Here is a 16,128-nt window from a genome sequence, read left to right as displayed (position 1 = left end):
ATGGGGGAGTGCCACTGTGTGAAGAAATTTTAAAGTGAGGGTGAGAATAACAATAATAATAATAATCCTTGCATTTGATATTGCGCCTTGTCACATCGTTGAAACTTCTTAAAGAGCTGCACAACAATATACAACAACAAAATTACATGTTTGTAGGGCCTTTCCGTTGGGCGGTCTTCTCAAGGCACTGGACAGCCAGTGTTTCGGACCCCAGCTGGGGGTTGCGATTGGGGAGGGTGGAGGGCGGGGAGGAGGTAGGGTGATCGACGGCACAGTCGAAGAGGAGGGTCTTGATACTGGTCTTGAAGAAGGCAAGGGAGAGAGCAAGGCAGTGGGACTGTGCGGATGGAGTACCAGAGGGGCAGAGTAGCAGAAGGCCTGCCCTCCAATTGTGGGGCAGGCGAGGCGGGGGACGTAAAGCAGGCCAGAGGGAGCAGAAGCAGCAGAAGGCCTTTGAAGGTGTGAGGACCCATCTCAATCTGTATCCTCTATGTGATGGGGCAGGGGCGAGGGGGGTGGGTCACGGAACCTAAAGAGGGAGAGGACACGGACTGACGAATTCTGGATGACTGGCCTGGAGTAGATGGGGAGGCCGATAGCAAGGGTGTGGAGTAGAAAGGATAGTTGAGGGTCAATTAAGATGCCAAGGTTCCGAACTGGCTTAGTAAGGTGGAGTGTGTATCCCTGGTGATGCTGTGACCATCTGAAGTGTGAAGGAGCTGATGGAAGCCAATCAGGAGAGCCTCGGTCTTGTTGACGTTCAACTGAAGAAAGTTAGCTCTTATCCAGGACTTGATCGCTGACAGACATTTTGTCAGCCCAGCAGTGGTCCTTTGGTCAAAGGTGGAGGCAGAGAGATAGAGTTGGGTGTCATCCACATACATGTGGAAGTTGGCTCTATGTCTGCGGATGATGTCACCAAGAGGGAGCATATAGATATTGAAGAGGAGGGGACCAAGGACAGAGCCCTGAGGAACGCCACACGAGACCGTGCGGGAGCTAGAGGAGAAGCCGTTTGTGGAGATGAAATGCAGGCGATATGAGAGGTACAATCTGAACCAGTCAAGGACAGAACCATGAAGGTTGAGGTGAGAGAAGAGGCGGTAGATGAGAATAGAGTGTCGAAGGCAGCTGAGAGATCTAGGAGGAAGGGGAGGCAGAGGGAGCAGAGGTTGCAGATGGACGGAATATTATCTGTCACTTTGACCAGGGCTGTTTCTGTGCTATGGGTGGCACGGAAATCCGATTGGAGCAGTTTGTGTAGGGAGTGGCAGGAGAGGGATGAGAATAGAGTGTCGAAGGCAGCAGAGAGATCTAGGAGGAAGCTGGGAAGCAACAAATTGTTCCAGGACCTTGGCGAGGAAAGGGAAGTTGGAGATGGGATAGTAGTTTGAGAGCAGGAATGGTCCGGGTTTTTTTTAAGTATAGGAATGATGATGGAGGTTTTTAAAGGGGTGGGAACTTTACCAGAGCACAGGTTTATGATGTCTATGAGTAGAGGAGCAAGGACATGGAGCTGGGAGGTAAGGGATGGGGTCGAGGAAGCAGGTGGTCGGTCCTCTCACTTGTGAGGCGAATGTTCTAACCGCTACACTACAGGACTCCACGGTTGGGAGACAACTATGAACCCTCGGCCTCTCGCTCTCAAACTCACTTAACCTGTGCTCATCCTCAGTGTCCAGCTCAATCCTTGGCTCTCCGTCGGTCCCCATTCCAGTCTGCTTTTCCTTAACTTTGTCACATCACCCGCCTCAGCTCCGATCTCACACCAAATGCTGACGACACCCTGATTTACCCCCTTGATACCTCCGGCCAAGAAATGCACTCCTCGTCGGTCTCTCGTACAATTGTAGAATCGTGAAGCACAGAAGGAGGCCATTCGGCCCATCGTACCTGTGCCGGCTCTATGGAAGAGCCACCAACCAGTCCCAGTCTCCTGCTCTTACCCCAACTAGTCCCACTCCCCCGCTCTTAACCCAACTATCCCACTCCCCTGCCCTTACCCCAACTATCCCACTCACCCACTCTTACCCCAACAAGTCCCACTCCTCCGCTCTTACCCCAACTAGTCCCACTGCCCCTGCTCTTAACCCAACTAGTCCCACTGCCCCTGCTCTTAACCCAACTAGTCCCACTGCCCCTGCTCTTGCCCCATACAGTATTAGGTGTAGGTTGGCAAGACCCAAGATTTGTATTGAAGATACCTGTTGGAGTTCAACCAGCTAAAACTGCATAGCTTGCCATTGAGAGCACAAACTGACAAGCTTCCAACTTCCTGTCCAACTAGGATCACCAGAGCCTTGAGGGCTTTGGCTGCAAGGTTAACAGCAGCCGAGTGTTGTCTCGATTCTGACATTCGTTCCAAGCACATCACTGGAGGTGGCAGCTACAAGAAGATACTACGTCTCCCTCCCACCCCCACCCTCCACAAAGAGGAAGATGGAAAATGGAAGTGAATCCGCTTTTAAGAGGAGAAAACGTGTGTTTTTTAAAAAAAACGTGAAATTAGATTTTTTAAAATTTGGTCAATGAATCTACAAGTGTTTGTGGGACGCTGCTGTGGGCAATTGGCTACTGCGATTCACCCACAAAATATATAGACAATTCACTTTATAGTATATTCTGTGAAGCGCTTTGAGATGTTTCAACAACGTAAGGCGCGATATCAAATACAAGGATTATTATTATTAATTTGTATCACTTTGGAATTGGGACGCAATCGTGAACAATGTATTTTTGGCAGGTACAGAGTCATAAACTGCAATAGGTGAATCAGTACAGTTAGGTGTCTTGTAACGTGAGATGATTTTAATTTAAAATTAAAAATTCAGTGACTAAATGGAGAAATCCGCTCAGCGCCTTGGGACGTCCTCCTGACGTGAAAGCCGCTATACAAATATTTAATCATACTAATAATCCTTGCATTAAATGTGGGGAATAATTATTGTGGAGATTAAATGGATCCCAGAATTTCAATAAATATATATATAATATATTGGAGCTCCATTATGAAATGCTAATCCAGCTAGAGTGAGGCACAACAGCTGGTTTTACTGAGTCTGACTTGGCCTGGCCGTGTCCTTTGCTAAAAGAAAGAAAATGACCGATTTTTATTCATTAGGTCACCGCAGTGTCACTTCCTGTTTTATGTACAAAACAGGAAGTGATGTTGGAATGACCCCGCAGCCAGGCAAGTGCACTGAACTGAAAGCTGTCCATTTTAGTTTGTAAAGCAGCTGGGGCACAGGAAGTGAGTGGACGGTCTGCGAAAATTCTCAGTGACCGGATTCCGCAGCACAAACATGTTATTAGTGAATTATGCTGTTGTAAAGCATGTTATATAGGGTGCGACACTCTGCACAGCCATGAATCCTCGGAGGTGGGGCAGGGAGAGGAGAAGAATGGCCTACAACATCCAAGAATGTTGTGGTTTTAAATTGTTTACGGATGGTTCACTGAGTTACCACAGGCACCAAAACCTTTCCAAAGGAAACACATTTTTTTAACAGAACATAAAATATTGTGTGCTCTGCTAATATTCAGGGGTATCAGAATCTTCACTCAATACTCGCTTGGCTTATTTGGGAGCACTCTCGTCTCTTGGTTGTCAGTTCAAGCCTACAGTCACATGCGGAAACACATCCCCATGCTACAGAGTCTCCAAGTTAAACTGAGAATTCACATAACTTACATACCTATGGAAATTCAAGAAATATTTGTTCGAATGGAATGCACTCTCTCTCCCTGGAAGGATGTATCCTGCTAACCTAATTCTGGAAAGTATTGGGCACAGGTTGGTAAGAGCCAAGGCTTGGAGGAGCCCCAGGGTGTTCGTTGGGGTAACTGCTGGAGTCTAACCAGCTGAACCCACATAGCTCGCCATTGCTGTCGCTGTCTGGCCAGCTTTCCCGCTGCTTGTCCAGCGAGGACCACCCTACCCATTAGGCCTTTGGCTGCAGGGTTAACAGGAGCTGAGTGGAAGGATTCCCTGCCCCCTCCCAGGTCCTGCTGATGAGCCAGGCTGGGCTGTGAGTGCCGTCATCAGCAGTGACTGCCCTGGGATACTGTGCACTTGTCTGGCTCAGGAACTAGACTAGAGACCGGCCACATTCCGTTACTAAACATGGGAACCAGTTCAGCTCTAAGGAGACCCCACTTATCCTCTCCCCCCAATGGGAGAATAGTCACTAGTTGGTCATTTGGACATGTAACGAGGGGGGAGATTAGCCGTCACTAGGTGGCAGGTGAGGGCTCACGCAGTCCCTGGGGAGGGAAGTGGACTGTCCTCAGGGCTGAGCTGGCTCCAAGGTAATGTAGCTGACTTTGGTACAGCAGAATCGAGTTGATCCTGGCCTGTGTGCAGTAGACCTGGCACTGGTGATGACAGACCAGCCAGCCTGGCTTGTCAGCAGAACTGGAGAGAGCAGCGTGTCTTCCCAGTCCACTCCTGTTAACCCTTAAACTGTCAGCCAAAACCTTAACCTTTTATACTAATGAAATAACAATGTCTGTCTGCGCTTCAAGAAGTATTTCAATAGGCGATTGATGTAGAGACATGATTTATACCATCGGAGAGGTCTTATATCTGAGAGTGACATGGGCATATTCGTTTTCGGGTATCTCCCTGTCTGTCATTCATGAGTTATTTTCAGTTTTGTTTTTTTCACTGCAATTACATCCCACTGGAATCCTCCCACAGGAGTCCTCCCACAGGAACTCTCCCACTGAGTACAAAGACAAAATGTCTGTCTGTGTGTTAGTCTACATTCCATATTGAATCCTTTGGTTGCAAGCGAAGCTGCAATGGGTACAGCTGATAAACAAGCAGCAGCCCCACAACATGCACTCTGGCAATCCCTAGATTACATTGTATTGTAATCCTGCTTCATCCCCCCTCCCATCCTCACCCTCCCCACCCCCAGGATTTCTGGGCTGACCTGTTTTGTTATCCCTACCCCTCTCCCCACCACCCCCCCGGTTTGGAATGCATTCTTACAGACTTAATGCATGGCTGTTTGGGGGATATCACTGTGTGCGAATTGACTGCCACATTTGCCTAAAAAATACAGTCACTATACAGTAAGTCCTGTGAAGCACTTCTCCAACTCTTCACTTTGAAAGCCAAATGCAAGGGATATTATTATTTTCAGTGACGCAAAATAAATAACAACAATAACAAAATTATAAATGTAAAGCGCCTTTCATGTCGGGAGGACATCCCAAGGTGCTGGACAGTCAGTGTTTTGGCCCCGAGCTGGGGATCAAGGGTGGGGAAGGTGGAGAGCGGGGGGGAAGCAGGGTGATTGAAAGCACGGTTTAAGAGGAAGGTCTTGAGATGGGTCTTGAAGGAGGAAAAGGAGGGGTCGAGGCGGAGGGACTGCGGGATGGAGTTCCAAAGGGTGGGGGCAGAGTGCCCGAAGGCCCGCCCGCCAATGGTGGGGTGAGCGAGACGGGGGACGTGAAGCAGGCAGGAGCCCGCTGAGCAGAGGGAGCAAGCAGAGGGTTAGAAGGTCGCAGAGGTCGGGTGAAGCAAGACCATGAAAGGCTTTGAAGGTGAGGACCAGGATCTTGCACTGTATCCTCTGTGTGATGGGAAGCCAGTGGAGTTGGGCAAGGATGAGGGTGATAGGGTCACGGAGCCTGGTGCGGGAGAGGACATGAGCTGCAGAGTTATGGATGATCTGCAGCCTGTGGAGGGAGGTGTTGGGGAGGCCGAAAAGCAATGAGTTTTCATAGTCGAGTCCCAATGTAATGAAGGTGTGTATGAGGGTTTGGCAGCCTTTGATGTGAGCCAATGGAAGAGCTAGGGGATGTTGCGGAGGTGGGAGAAGGCAGAGCAGGTCATGGCACGGATATGGGGTAGCAATGATAGTTGAGGGTCAAACAAGACCCCAGGGTTCTGGACACCAAGGTGATGCTGTCAGTGCCTGAGGTTGGAGGCGCCAACTGGAGCCAATCAGGAGAGCCTCGGTCTTGTTGCTGTTCAACTAAACTGTCTAAACCTCACCAAAAAGCATGGAAACTGACACACAGACGCTGGATATCTTTGAAGCCGACTGGGCCAGGCTCCAGTGTTTGTTTACAATGGGGCCTTGCTCAAGACGACTGAATAGACATAACAATAAAGGAGACAAAATATAATACCCACTGGATCAGTGCAGTTTTTTTTCTCCCTTGAATTCCTGACTGAGTCAGAAGGTTGTGGGTTGAAGTCCCACGACGAGTCTTTGAAATGTCAGTCTAGGCTGTCGCAGCCTGGGACTCTTTACTATAATCCTGCCCTGGAGCTCCGGAGTGGGATCCCAGTCTGGGACTCGCTATTACTGGAGTGGAGTCCTGTAGCGTACAATACAATAAAAGATGACATTTACACGGCGCCTTTCACTTCAGGAGAGCATCCCAAGATCCTGGACAGTCAGGGGTTGGGATCACGAGGGTGGAGGGTGGAAGTAGGAGGGTGACTGAAGGCGGTTTGAAGAGAAGGGTCTTGAGATGGGCCTTGAAGGAGGCAAGGGAGGGGGCGAGGCGAAGGGATGCAGTTTTAAATGGTGGGGGCAGCGAGCCCAAAAGTTCGACCGGGCGGGGGACGTGGAGCAGGCCGGAGCCTGATGAGCGGAGGGAGCGAACAGTTGATAGGGGGTCAGCAGGTCGCAGAGATAGGGAAGAGCATGGCCGTGGAGGGTCTTGAATGTGAGGCCGAGGATTTTGAATTCTATTCTCTGAGGGATGGGGAACCAGTGGAGCCGAGAGAGAGTGGGGGTGATGGGGGTCACAGAGCCTGGTGCGGGAGAGGACTTGAGCTGCAGAGTTCTGGATGATCTGCAGCTTGTGGAGAGGTAGAGTTGGCTGTCATCCCATCCCATACATATTGAAGTTGACTACGTCTGCTGATGATGTCACCAAGAGGAGAGTGTACAAGTTGAAGAGGAGGGGAACCAAGGACAGAGCCCTAGGGAGCACAAGACTGTATTTCGTATAATAGTTAATTTCTTTACACCCCAATGTATTTATTATTTGTCCTTTGGATGAGACATTAAACTGAGGTTCCGTCTTTGCTTTTTCGGATGGATGTTAAAGATTCCCTGGCATTGTTCAAAAAGTGAAAGGAGTTTTGGGACGTCCTCCCGACGTGAAAGGCGCTCTGTAAATGTAATTTTGTTGTTGTTGTTGTTGTTCCTGGTGTCTGGCCAACAATTCCCCAGTTTCCTGCATCCTGTGAATCACTTTGAGGCATCCTCCTGATGTGAACGGTGCTGTATCAAATGCAACGATCATTTATTTTTATTGTTTAATTTCAGATTTGAATGCTTCAAACCCAGGAACACACAGAACTACCTTCTCGTGTTTATACTGGTGATGTTCAGTGGGCTGGTGACCACAGTAAGTGCTCATTTTCTGTTTAAATTATTGGGGACATCAATTAGCCATTCTGTGTCGTGTGAAAGTTGTAAACATCGCACTAGAATTCATTCCATTTATTTTCATTTCCATTTGTTTATGTTTATCTTATAAAAATAAGTGTGTCAGCTTAGCTCAGTCAATAGCATGTTTGCCTCTGAGTCAGAAGGTTGTGGTCTAAGCCCCAGTTTTGGACTAGGCTGATACTCCAGTAGAGTTCTCAGGTGTATTATCTGAGGTGATGTCTTTCGTTTGAGACGTTAAACTGAACTACTTGAAAGAGAGTTTCCCAATAAAATTAATCATTCACTTGGTTGGCGAATGTGACAGCCAATTGGCACATCCAATGTCCCACAAATTCAGTTTATCATAGAATCTTACAGCACAGAAGGAGGCCATTCGGCCCATCGTTAATACATGGGTACAAGTTTTCACCAATTCGTTGGAAACAAATAAGTTTTATAGAAACTGTGAACGGCATCCATGTAAAATGGTCACTTTAAATGCTAAGTGTCACCAATACGATGCCACAACAGATTGAAGAGATCAGAAGTAAAATATGACACAAAACTAGGAGGAAGTGCCAACACAGAGGACGACATTAAAAAAATGCAGCGAGACATAGATAGGTTAGGTGATTTGGCAGTAGGTGGCAGATAAAGTATAATGTAGGGAAGTCATCCACCTCGGTAGCAAAACCAGTAGAGCGAGTTATTTTTTAGAGATTGGAATGTGTTAGTGTCCAGAGGGACTTGGGTGTCCTTGTACACCAATCACAGAAAGTTAGTCTGTAGGTGCAGCAGCAATTAGGAAGGCGAACGGTATGTTAGCATTCAGTATGAAAGGATTAGAGTATAAGAGTAGGGAAGTCTTACTGCAACTGTAAAGGGCCCTGTGAGACCACACCTGGAATACTGTGTGCAGTTTTGGTCTCCTTATTTAAGGAAGGACGTACTTCCCTTGGAGGGGGTGCAGCGTAGATTTACTGGGTTAGTACCAGGGATGAAGGGGATGAGTTACGAGGAGAGGTTGACCAATTTGGGCCTATATTCTCTGGAATATAGAAGCATTAGAGGGGATCTTATAGAAACCTATAAGATCATCAAAAGCCATGATAGAGTAGATAGTGGGAGATTGTGTCCCCGGTTGGAGAAACTAAAACCAGGGGTCACAACCTTAAAATCAGAGGCCAACCCTTTCGCACTGAGTTGACTCAAAGGGCAGTGAATGTATGGAACTCACTACCCCAAAGGGCTGTTGACGCTCAGTCCTTGAACATATTCAAGACTGAGATAGATAGATTTCTTATTGCAAAAGGGATTAAGGGATATGGGGATAAGGCAGGGGGTGGGTGGGGGGGGATAAGGCAGGGGGTGGGTGGGGGGGGATAAGGCAGGGGGTGGGTGGGGGGATAAGGCAGGGGGTGGGTGGGGAGGGATATGGGGATAAGGCAGGTCAGGTTATTAGCTGGAGTTAGATTAGAAGGTCAGCCATGATTGAATGGCGGGGCAGAGGCTTGAAGGGCCGAATGGCCTCCTCCTACATGTTATGTTATATCTACAACTACATTTCAAATAGTTTTATGTGTGTTTTTAGGAACAGGGATAATAAGCATATTGGTCGTTTGCAAGGTAATGTGTAATTAAACCAAAATAATGTGGAGTCCTGTAGTTCAGTGATTAGAGCACTAGCCTTGCAATCGAGAGACCTGGGTTCAATTCCAGGCAGAGGGCCAAACCTTGGGCAAGTTTCCTTACTCCACACAGAGCCTAATAATAATCCCTCCAAAAAACAATAAGAAATTGGTCATTTTCAATCCATGACTGTTTGTGGGACATTACTGTGTGCAATTGGCTGCCGCGTTCCCCACAAATATACAGTCAATTCACTTTACAGTATATTCTGTGAAGCGCTTTGAGACGTTGAGAAGACATGAAAAGCACTATATCAAATGCAAGGATTATTATTATTATTATTATCATGCCTATTACGAGGGTAATAATCCCTTCAAAAATAAAGTAATTGTACTCCCTCGCTCTTACCCCACCATACTTTCAGGCAGTGCATTCCAGACCGTAACAACGTTCTGGGTTAAAAAAAAATTCTCGTGTCTCCTCCAGTTCTTTTGCCAATTATCTTAAATCCTCTGGTTACTGACCCAACCGCCAGTTTCTCCTTATTTACTATTATCAAAAACCCTCATAATTTTCAACACTTTTATTAAATCTCTCCTCAACATTCTCTGCTCTAAGGAGAATAATCCTGGCTTCTCTAGTCTCTCCACATAACTAAAGTCCCTTATCCCTGGTACCATCCTGGTAAATCTCCTCTGCACTCTCTAAAGGCCCCGACATCCTTGTGAGACATTGCTGTGCACAAATTGGCTGCCACATTTATCAAAATATGCCATCACTAAACATTACAGCAAAATCCTTTGAAGGCTTTACACGTCCTCCTGTTGTGAAAGTTGCTGTACCACATGGCGCTGTATCAAAGTCAAGGGTGATGATGCCGTTCACCGATTTGGTAGTTGGGGAATTCTATGTTCAAGCCTCTTTGTTCTCATTTTAAACAGGTCTATCTTCTGTGGAAGGAGCCAGTGTTTCACCAGGTTAGTCATTCTCATTGCTTTGAAGCTAAATTATTACTTGCCTGTCTGCTGTCAGGTGTTGAATGGGAAGCATTAGCACAGAATTCATTGATGGAACCCAGTTCCAAGTTGCTGTCTATTAAGACCTTCAGTTGATTCTGCATTTGTGGATTTCCCCATCAATGTTATTGTGAGACCACGGTATGGTTGCTGAGATCCATGTCGCTGTAAGAATGAAAAATAATTTAGAAGAGGTTTATCAGACTGATTTTCTTTGAGTATTAGTACATCATAGAGCTAGCTGTCTGTCCTGGCGCATTCTGGGGTTGTGTGAAGGTCGGAGGCAGCTGCATGTTAACCAGAATATTTCATCACAGGCAATCAGATCACCTTCTATGGAAAGACTGTGCATGCAATACCTTGGGTTCAGACTAGGGTGGGGAAAAGCCACCTGAACACCTGAAGGCAAACACCTTCTTGGGGGAACATAGTATAAAACACAAAACGTTATGTCAACCCACTCTCCTTTTTTGGTTACTTTTGTGACTGTGATCAAGTCCTGTAGAGTAGCGGTTAGTGTGCTCACCTCGCAAGTGAAAGGATCTGGGTTTGATTCCGGGCAGGGCGAAACCTTAGCTAAGTTTTCTGACTCCACACTCCTCTGTTTATCAGCAGTGAGTAGGAACCCGCTTGTTAGTTGATTGGCGGATCGCTTTCCGGGAGTAATAATCCCTTCAAAAATAAATAAAATAATAATAATAATTTGGTCACTCAATCCACAACTGTTTGTGGTACACTGCTGTGCACAATTGGTTATCGGTTTCACCCACAAAATATACAGTCACTCCAGTTTACAGTATATTCTGTGAAGCGCTTTAAGACGTCTCAACAAAATGATAAGGTGCTATACCAAATTCAAGGACTATTATTATTATTACGATCAATACAGCAATCACAAACTAAGCCATTGTTAAGCGCTCCAAGACTCTACCCTGCGTGAAGAACGCTATATAAATCCAAGTTGTTGACGATCACTTCATTTCTGATCAATAGATTTTGTGAAGCACTTTGAGACCTGGATTCTTGCTGTGCAAATGCAGGTTGTTATGGTTAAGTCCCATGATTTTCAAGCCACCTCTGTAAGCAACACATACTGTGCTTCCACACAGAAGCAGGTGGGCTGGGCTGTGTTGACCATTTGCAATGGACAAGCCAAGTTTTGTGTTTATTCAATCCTGAATTTGTCTCAAATATCAAGATTTCAACATTCCTTTTGATGCAAGTAGAAAACATTTGGCATTGTTCCTCAGTACACCAAGGGCACGCAATCCGGCATCTTAAATTCCAATGCAATCCCATGTTCATGGCAAACTTTACTGAACTCTTCAAACTAAATGGATCCATTTAGGCATACAGGGCAAAGGCGGATAATTGGGGTTGAGGTACAGATCAGCCATGATCTTATCATATAATCATAGAATTGTACAGCACAAAAAGAGGCCATTCGGCCCATCGAGTTTGTGCGGCTCTTTGAATAGAGCAATGTAATGTCAATCCCACTCCCCGGCCCTTTCCCCATAACCCGCAAACCCGTCCTCCTCAAATACCCGTCCACTGCGTTTTTAAAAGTAGTTATCGAATCGGCCTCCACCGCCCTTTCAGGCGATGTTCCAGATTCGCTGCGTGAAAACATGTCTTCTCACCTCCCCTCGGCTTCTTTTGGAGAATACTTTGAATCTGTTGCCTCGAGTCACCGACACTCCCACCAGTGGGAACAGNTTTTCCCTTTCTAACCTATCAAATCCCCTCATGATTTTGAAGACCTCTATCAGGTCCTCGTAACCTTCTCTGCTCCAATGAGAATAATCCTCACCTCTCCAGCCTTTCCTCATCATCACGGTCCCTCATTCCTGGTACCATCCTCGTAAATCTCCTCTGTACCCTTTCCAATGCCTTAACATCCTTCCTATAGTGCGGTGCCCAGAACTGGGGCAGTATTCTAACTGAGGCCTAACCAGTGTTTATATGGGTTAATCATAACCTCCTGACTCTTGTACTCTGTGCCCCTATTTATAAAGCCCAGTATCCCATATGCCCTTTTTACAGCCTTATCTCCCTTTCCTGTCACCTTCAAGGATTCAGTTACCTGCCCTCCAGGTCTCTCTGTTCCTTCACCCCCTTAAGATTGTATTACCGCCTATATTGCCCCTCATTCTTTCTACCAAAATGCATTACCTCACATTTCTCCACATTGAAACTCCTCTGCCATGTGTCGCCCATTGTACCATTCTGTCTGTCTTCCTGCAGTCGGCTCCTATCCTTCTCACTGTTTACCCCCTCCCTAACTTGGAGATGGGACTTGCTATACCCAAGTCCAGGTCATTTATGTATATTAAGAAGAGCAGTGGTCCTAATACCGATCCCTGGGGAACGCCACTGTACACTTCCCTCCAGTCAGAAAAGCAGCCGTTCACCACAACTCTCTGCTTTCTGTGGCTCCTAATGCTAGACAGCTGTTATGTTTGCTGTGATTATTTTTGTGTGTTTCTCTTCGGAAGTGGAGTGAATTCATGTCTTTGAGAAAATCCAGCTTTTAAAAAAAAGTGAAACAATTTATTTTAAAAAGAAAGTTTTTTTTAGCTTTTCCTAATTCAGAAGAGCAGAATACACACACATGCAGACTCACTCACAAAAAGTATGTGCTGTCAACGCATCTCTGCCAACGCTTTAACTCAGTTACTTACTAGTTGATGTTCAGCTGGTTAGGCCACATGACCTTTTATTGGGAAGGTGGTGGGGGGGTGTAACAGGAAGGAAGTTCTTTTGCCTCTTTGATTCTTCTGTCTGTGTCTGTGGGTCTGTCTGTCCGTCTGTTTGTCTACAGCAGTGAAGTGTTTAACATTCCAGCCTTCTAAACCACCCCCCACCAACGCTTGTCGGATCATAGAATAAGTCTTTGTTCAATCCTCCCGGCAGTTCTGTGTGGTGAGATTTTCTGATCCTTTGAACTTTAGGTCATTGCACTCTGTCCACTGCAACTCCCTCCCTCCATCCGTCAACCTCACCCCCTCCTTACTCCACACGCCTCTGTTTACCAGCAGTCAGTAGGAAGACATTTGTTCATTGATTGGCGGATCACTTTCTGGGGTAGTGATTTGTTTTAAAAAAAACATAAACACTGTACATTTATATAGTATCCTTCACACGGGCACCCCCAGTGCGGCACTGGAGTATCAGCCTATATGCGACATGGGGCTTGAACCCTCAACTATGCGAGAGTGTTATCAACCAAGCCAGGCTGACACACCCATTGCCAGAGGAATAAAGGGATTTGAAGCGTGGTGATTTGAAGCGAGCAGAGACTACAAAAGCACCACTGCTACAATGGTAGGATTGGTCACTCAATCACAACTGTTTGTGGGACACTGCTGTGTGCCACTGGCTGCCGCGTTTCTCCCATTAAATATACATTCAGTCCACTTTGCAACATTTTCTGTAAAGTGCTTTTGCGATGTCTTGATGATTTAATAATAATAATCCGGCATTTTATACAGCACCTTATCACGCCTTCGATACAACAACAACAACAACAACAAGATTCCATTTATAAAGCGCCTTTCAAAGCGTCTCAAAGCGCTTACAGGATATACCGTGGGAGTCTTGTAGCTCAGTGGTTAGAGCACTCGCCTTGCAAGCGAGACAGCTGGGTTCAATTCCAGGCAGAGCAAAAACCTTGGGCAAGTTTCCTTACTCCACACGTTCCTTACTCCACACGCCTAATAATATCCCTCCAAATCAAAACAATAATAAATTGGTCATTTTCAATCCACGACTATTTGTGGATACACACACATATATAAAATACACAAATATACGGTCAATTCACTTTACAGCATACTTTGTGAAGTGCTTTCTGCAGCCTGCCTGTCCGACATCGAGTCCTGGACGAGAGACAACTTTCTTCAGCTCAACATGCGAAAAACCGAGGCCCTCCTGATTGGCTCACGTCAGCGCCTCCGCACCTCAGGCGCTGACACCATCAGCATCCAAGGCTGCACTCTCCACCTCTCAAAGCCATCAGGAACCTCGGGGTTCTGTTCGACCCTGAGCTGTCCTTTCTCCCTCACATCCGCACCACAACTGGCACCGCCTTCCATCACCTCCGGAACATCGCCAGAGACTACGGCACTACCTCACCCCTCACGCTGCTGAAACCCTGGTCCACGCCTTCGTCACCTCAAGGCTGGACTATGGGAACTCTCTCCTCGCCGGCCTTCCCGCCACCTCCCTCCACACTGCAGGTCATTCAGAACTCTGCAGCTCGTGTACTGTCCCGCACCAGACACCGCGACCACATCACTCCCACCCTCGCCCTCACCCTCGCCCTCGCTCGCCTCCACTGGCTCCCCATCCCCCAGAGGATTGATTTCAAGATCCTCATCCTCACCTACAAGGCCATTCAGGGCCTCGCTCCCTCCTACCTCTCCAACCTACTATCCCCCTACCTACCTGCCCGTACCCTCCGTTCCTCTGACTCCGGTCTGCTCCACATCCCCCGCCCCAACCGCCCGACCATCGGTGGCCTTCAGCCTCTCAGCCCCGAGGCTCTGGAACTCTATCCCCCAGTGCCTTCGCCGCTTCCTCCCTTTCCTCCTTCAGGGCCGGTCTCAAAACCTTTCTCTTTGACCGTACCTTCAGCTCCACTCTCGACTCTCTTCCCCCTCCTCGCTCCTTCCCTCCCCTCACCATTTCCCCCCTCCTCGCTCCCTCCCTTCCCTCCCCTCACCCTGACCGTTTCCCCCCTCCTCGCTCCCTCCCTTCCCTCCCCTCACCCTGACCATTTCCCCCTCCTCGCTCCTCCCTTCCCTCCCCTCACCCTGACCATTTCCCCCCTCCTCGCTCCCTCCCTTCCCTCCCCTCACCCTGACCATTTCCCCCCTCCTCGCTCCCTCCCTTCCCTCCCCTCACCCTGACCATTTCCCCCCTCCTCGCTCCCTCCCTTCCTCCCTCACCCTGACCATTTCCCCCTCCTCGCTCCCTCCCTTCCCTCCCCTCACCCTGACCATTTCCCCCTCCTCGCTCCCTCCCTTCCCTCCCCTCACCCTGACCATTTCCCCCCTGCTCGGGTTATGACCCAACTGTGCAGCGCCTTGGGACGTCCTCCTGACGTGAAAGGCGCTTTATAAATGGAATCTTGTTGTTGTTGTTGCTTTGAGACGTCGAGAAAACGTGAAAAGTGCTGTATCAAATGCCAGGATTATTATTACTTTAAAGTGAAACTATATTTTGTGGTCAAAATGCAGCTGCCATTTTCACACAGCAGTGTCCCCACAAACAGTTGTGGATTGAGTGTCCAAATGATTATTATTTATTTGAAGGGCTTATTATCACCGGAAAGTGATCCACCAATCGACTGACAACCAGGTTCCTTGTTCCACCCGCCTCTGTTTACTGTTGGTAAACAGAGGTGTGTGGAGAAAGGAAACTTGTCTAAGGTTTCGCCCTGCCCGGGAATCAAACCCAGGTTTCTCGCTTGCGAGGCGAGTGTCTAACTACTAAACTACAGGACACCTCAACTGCAAGGATTATTATTGGTATTAGTATATATAGACTAAATAGCGTGCGGTGGGAGCAATATTTTAGAATCTGTGCTGATTTATCAGTTAATATCTTTTGGCTTGTATGTGATTTTCTGCCTTTGCCTAATCCCTTCTGATTAAAATGACTGGAAACAGCAGCCAAATTATTTATTTTTCCACGGGAATAAAAAAAACATCAATAGCTCCCAGCGAGTGTAAACATCCTAGATTTGTTTTTGTATAGATGCCTGAGCGTGACCTGAGCCAGCCAGGCCCCCAGTCTGGCCTGAGGAGCAATGAAACACTGTGTGAAGTGCACTGAATAAGCACTGATAACCACTCTGCGATTACACAGATGAGGAAATGGTCTGTGACCTGAGAGGGAATGTTAATAATAATCGTTGTGTTGTCGGGTAGTGCTTCACAGGACTTACTATGGAGTCCTGTAGTGTAATGGTTAGAGCCCTCGCCTCGCAAGCGAGAGGGTTCGATTCCCAGACAGGGTGAAACCTTAGGCAAGTTTCCTTACTCCACACACCTCTATTTACCAGCAGTCAGTAC

The 16,128-nt window shown here is 47.4% G+C and overlaps 1 protein-coding gene across 1 annotated transcript in view; it reads left to right on the top strand.

Moving 5' to 3' along the window:
• Nucleotides 1-16,128, top strand: part of acer3 (alkaline ceramidase 3) — an 88,532-nt gene that overhangs the window by 39,110 nt on the left and 33,294 nt on the right. The window contains exons 5-6 of the mRNA XM_042334306.1: nt 7,299-7,380; nt 9,974-10,009. Of these exons, the coding sequence (XP_042190240.1) occupies nt 7,299-7,380; nt 9,974-10,009 (118 nt within the window). The remainder of the gene's footprint in view (nt 1-7,298; nt 7,381-9,973; nt 10,010-16,128) is intronic.

This window comes from Callorhinchus milii, unplaced genomic scaffold (assembly GCF_018977255.1).
Source record: "Callorhinchus milii isolate IMCB2004 unplaced genomic scaffold, IMCB_Cmil_1.0 Scaffold4, whole genome shotgun sequence".
NCBI lineage: Eukaryota > Metazoa > Chordata > Chondrichthyes > Chimaeriformes > Callorhinchidae > Callorhinchus > Callorhinchus milii.
This window is presented reverse-complemented; position numbering and strand designations above follow the sequence as displayed.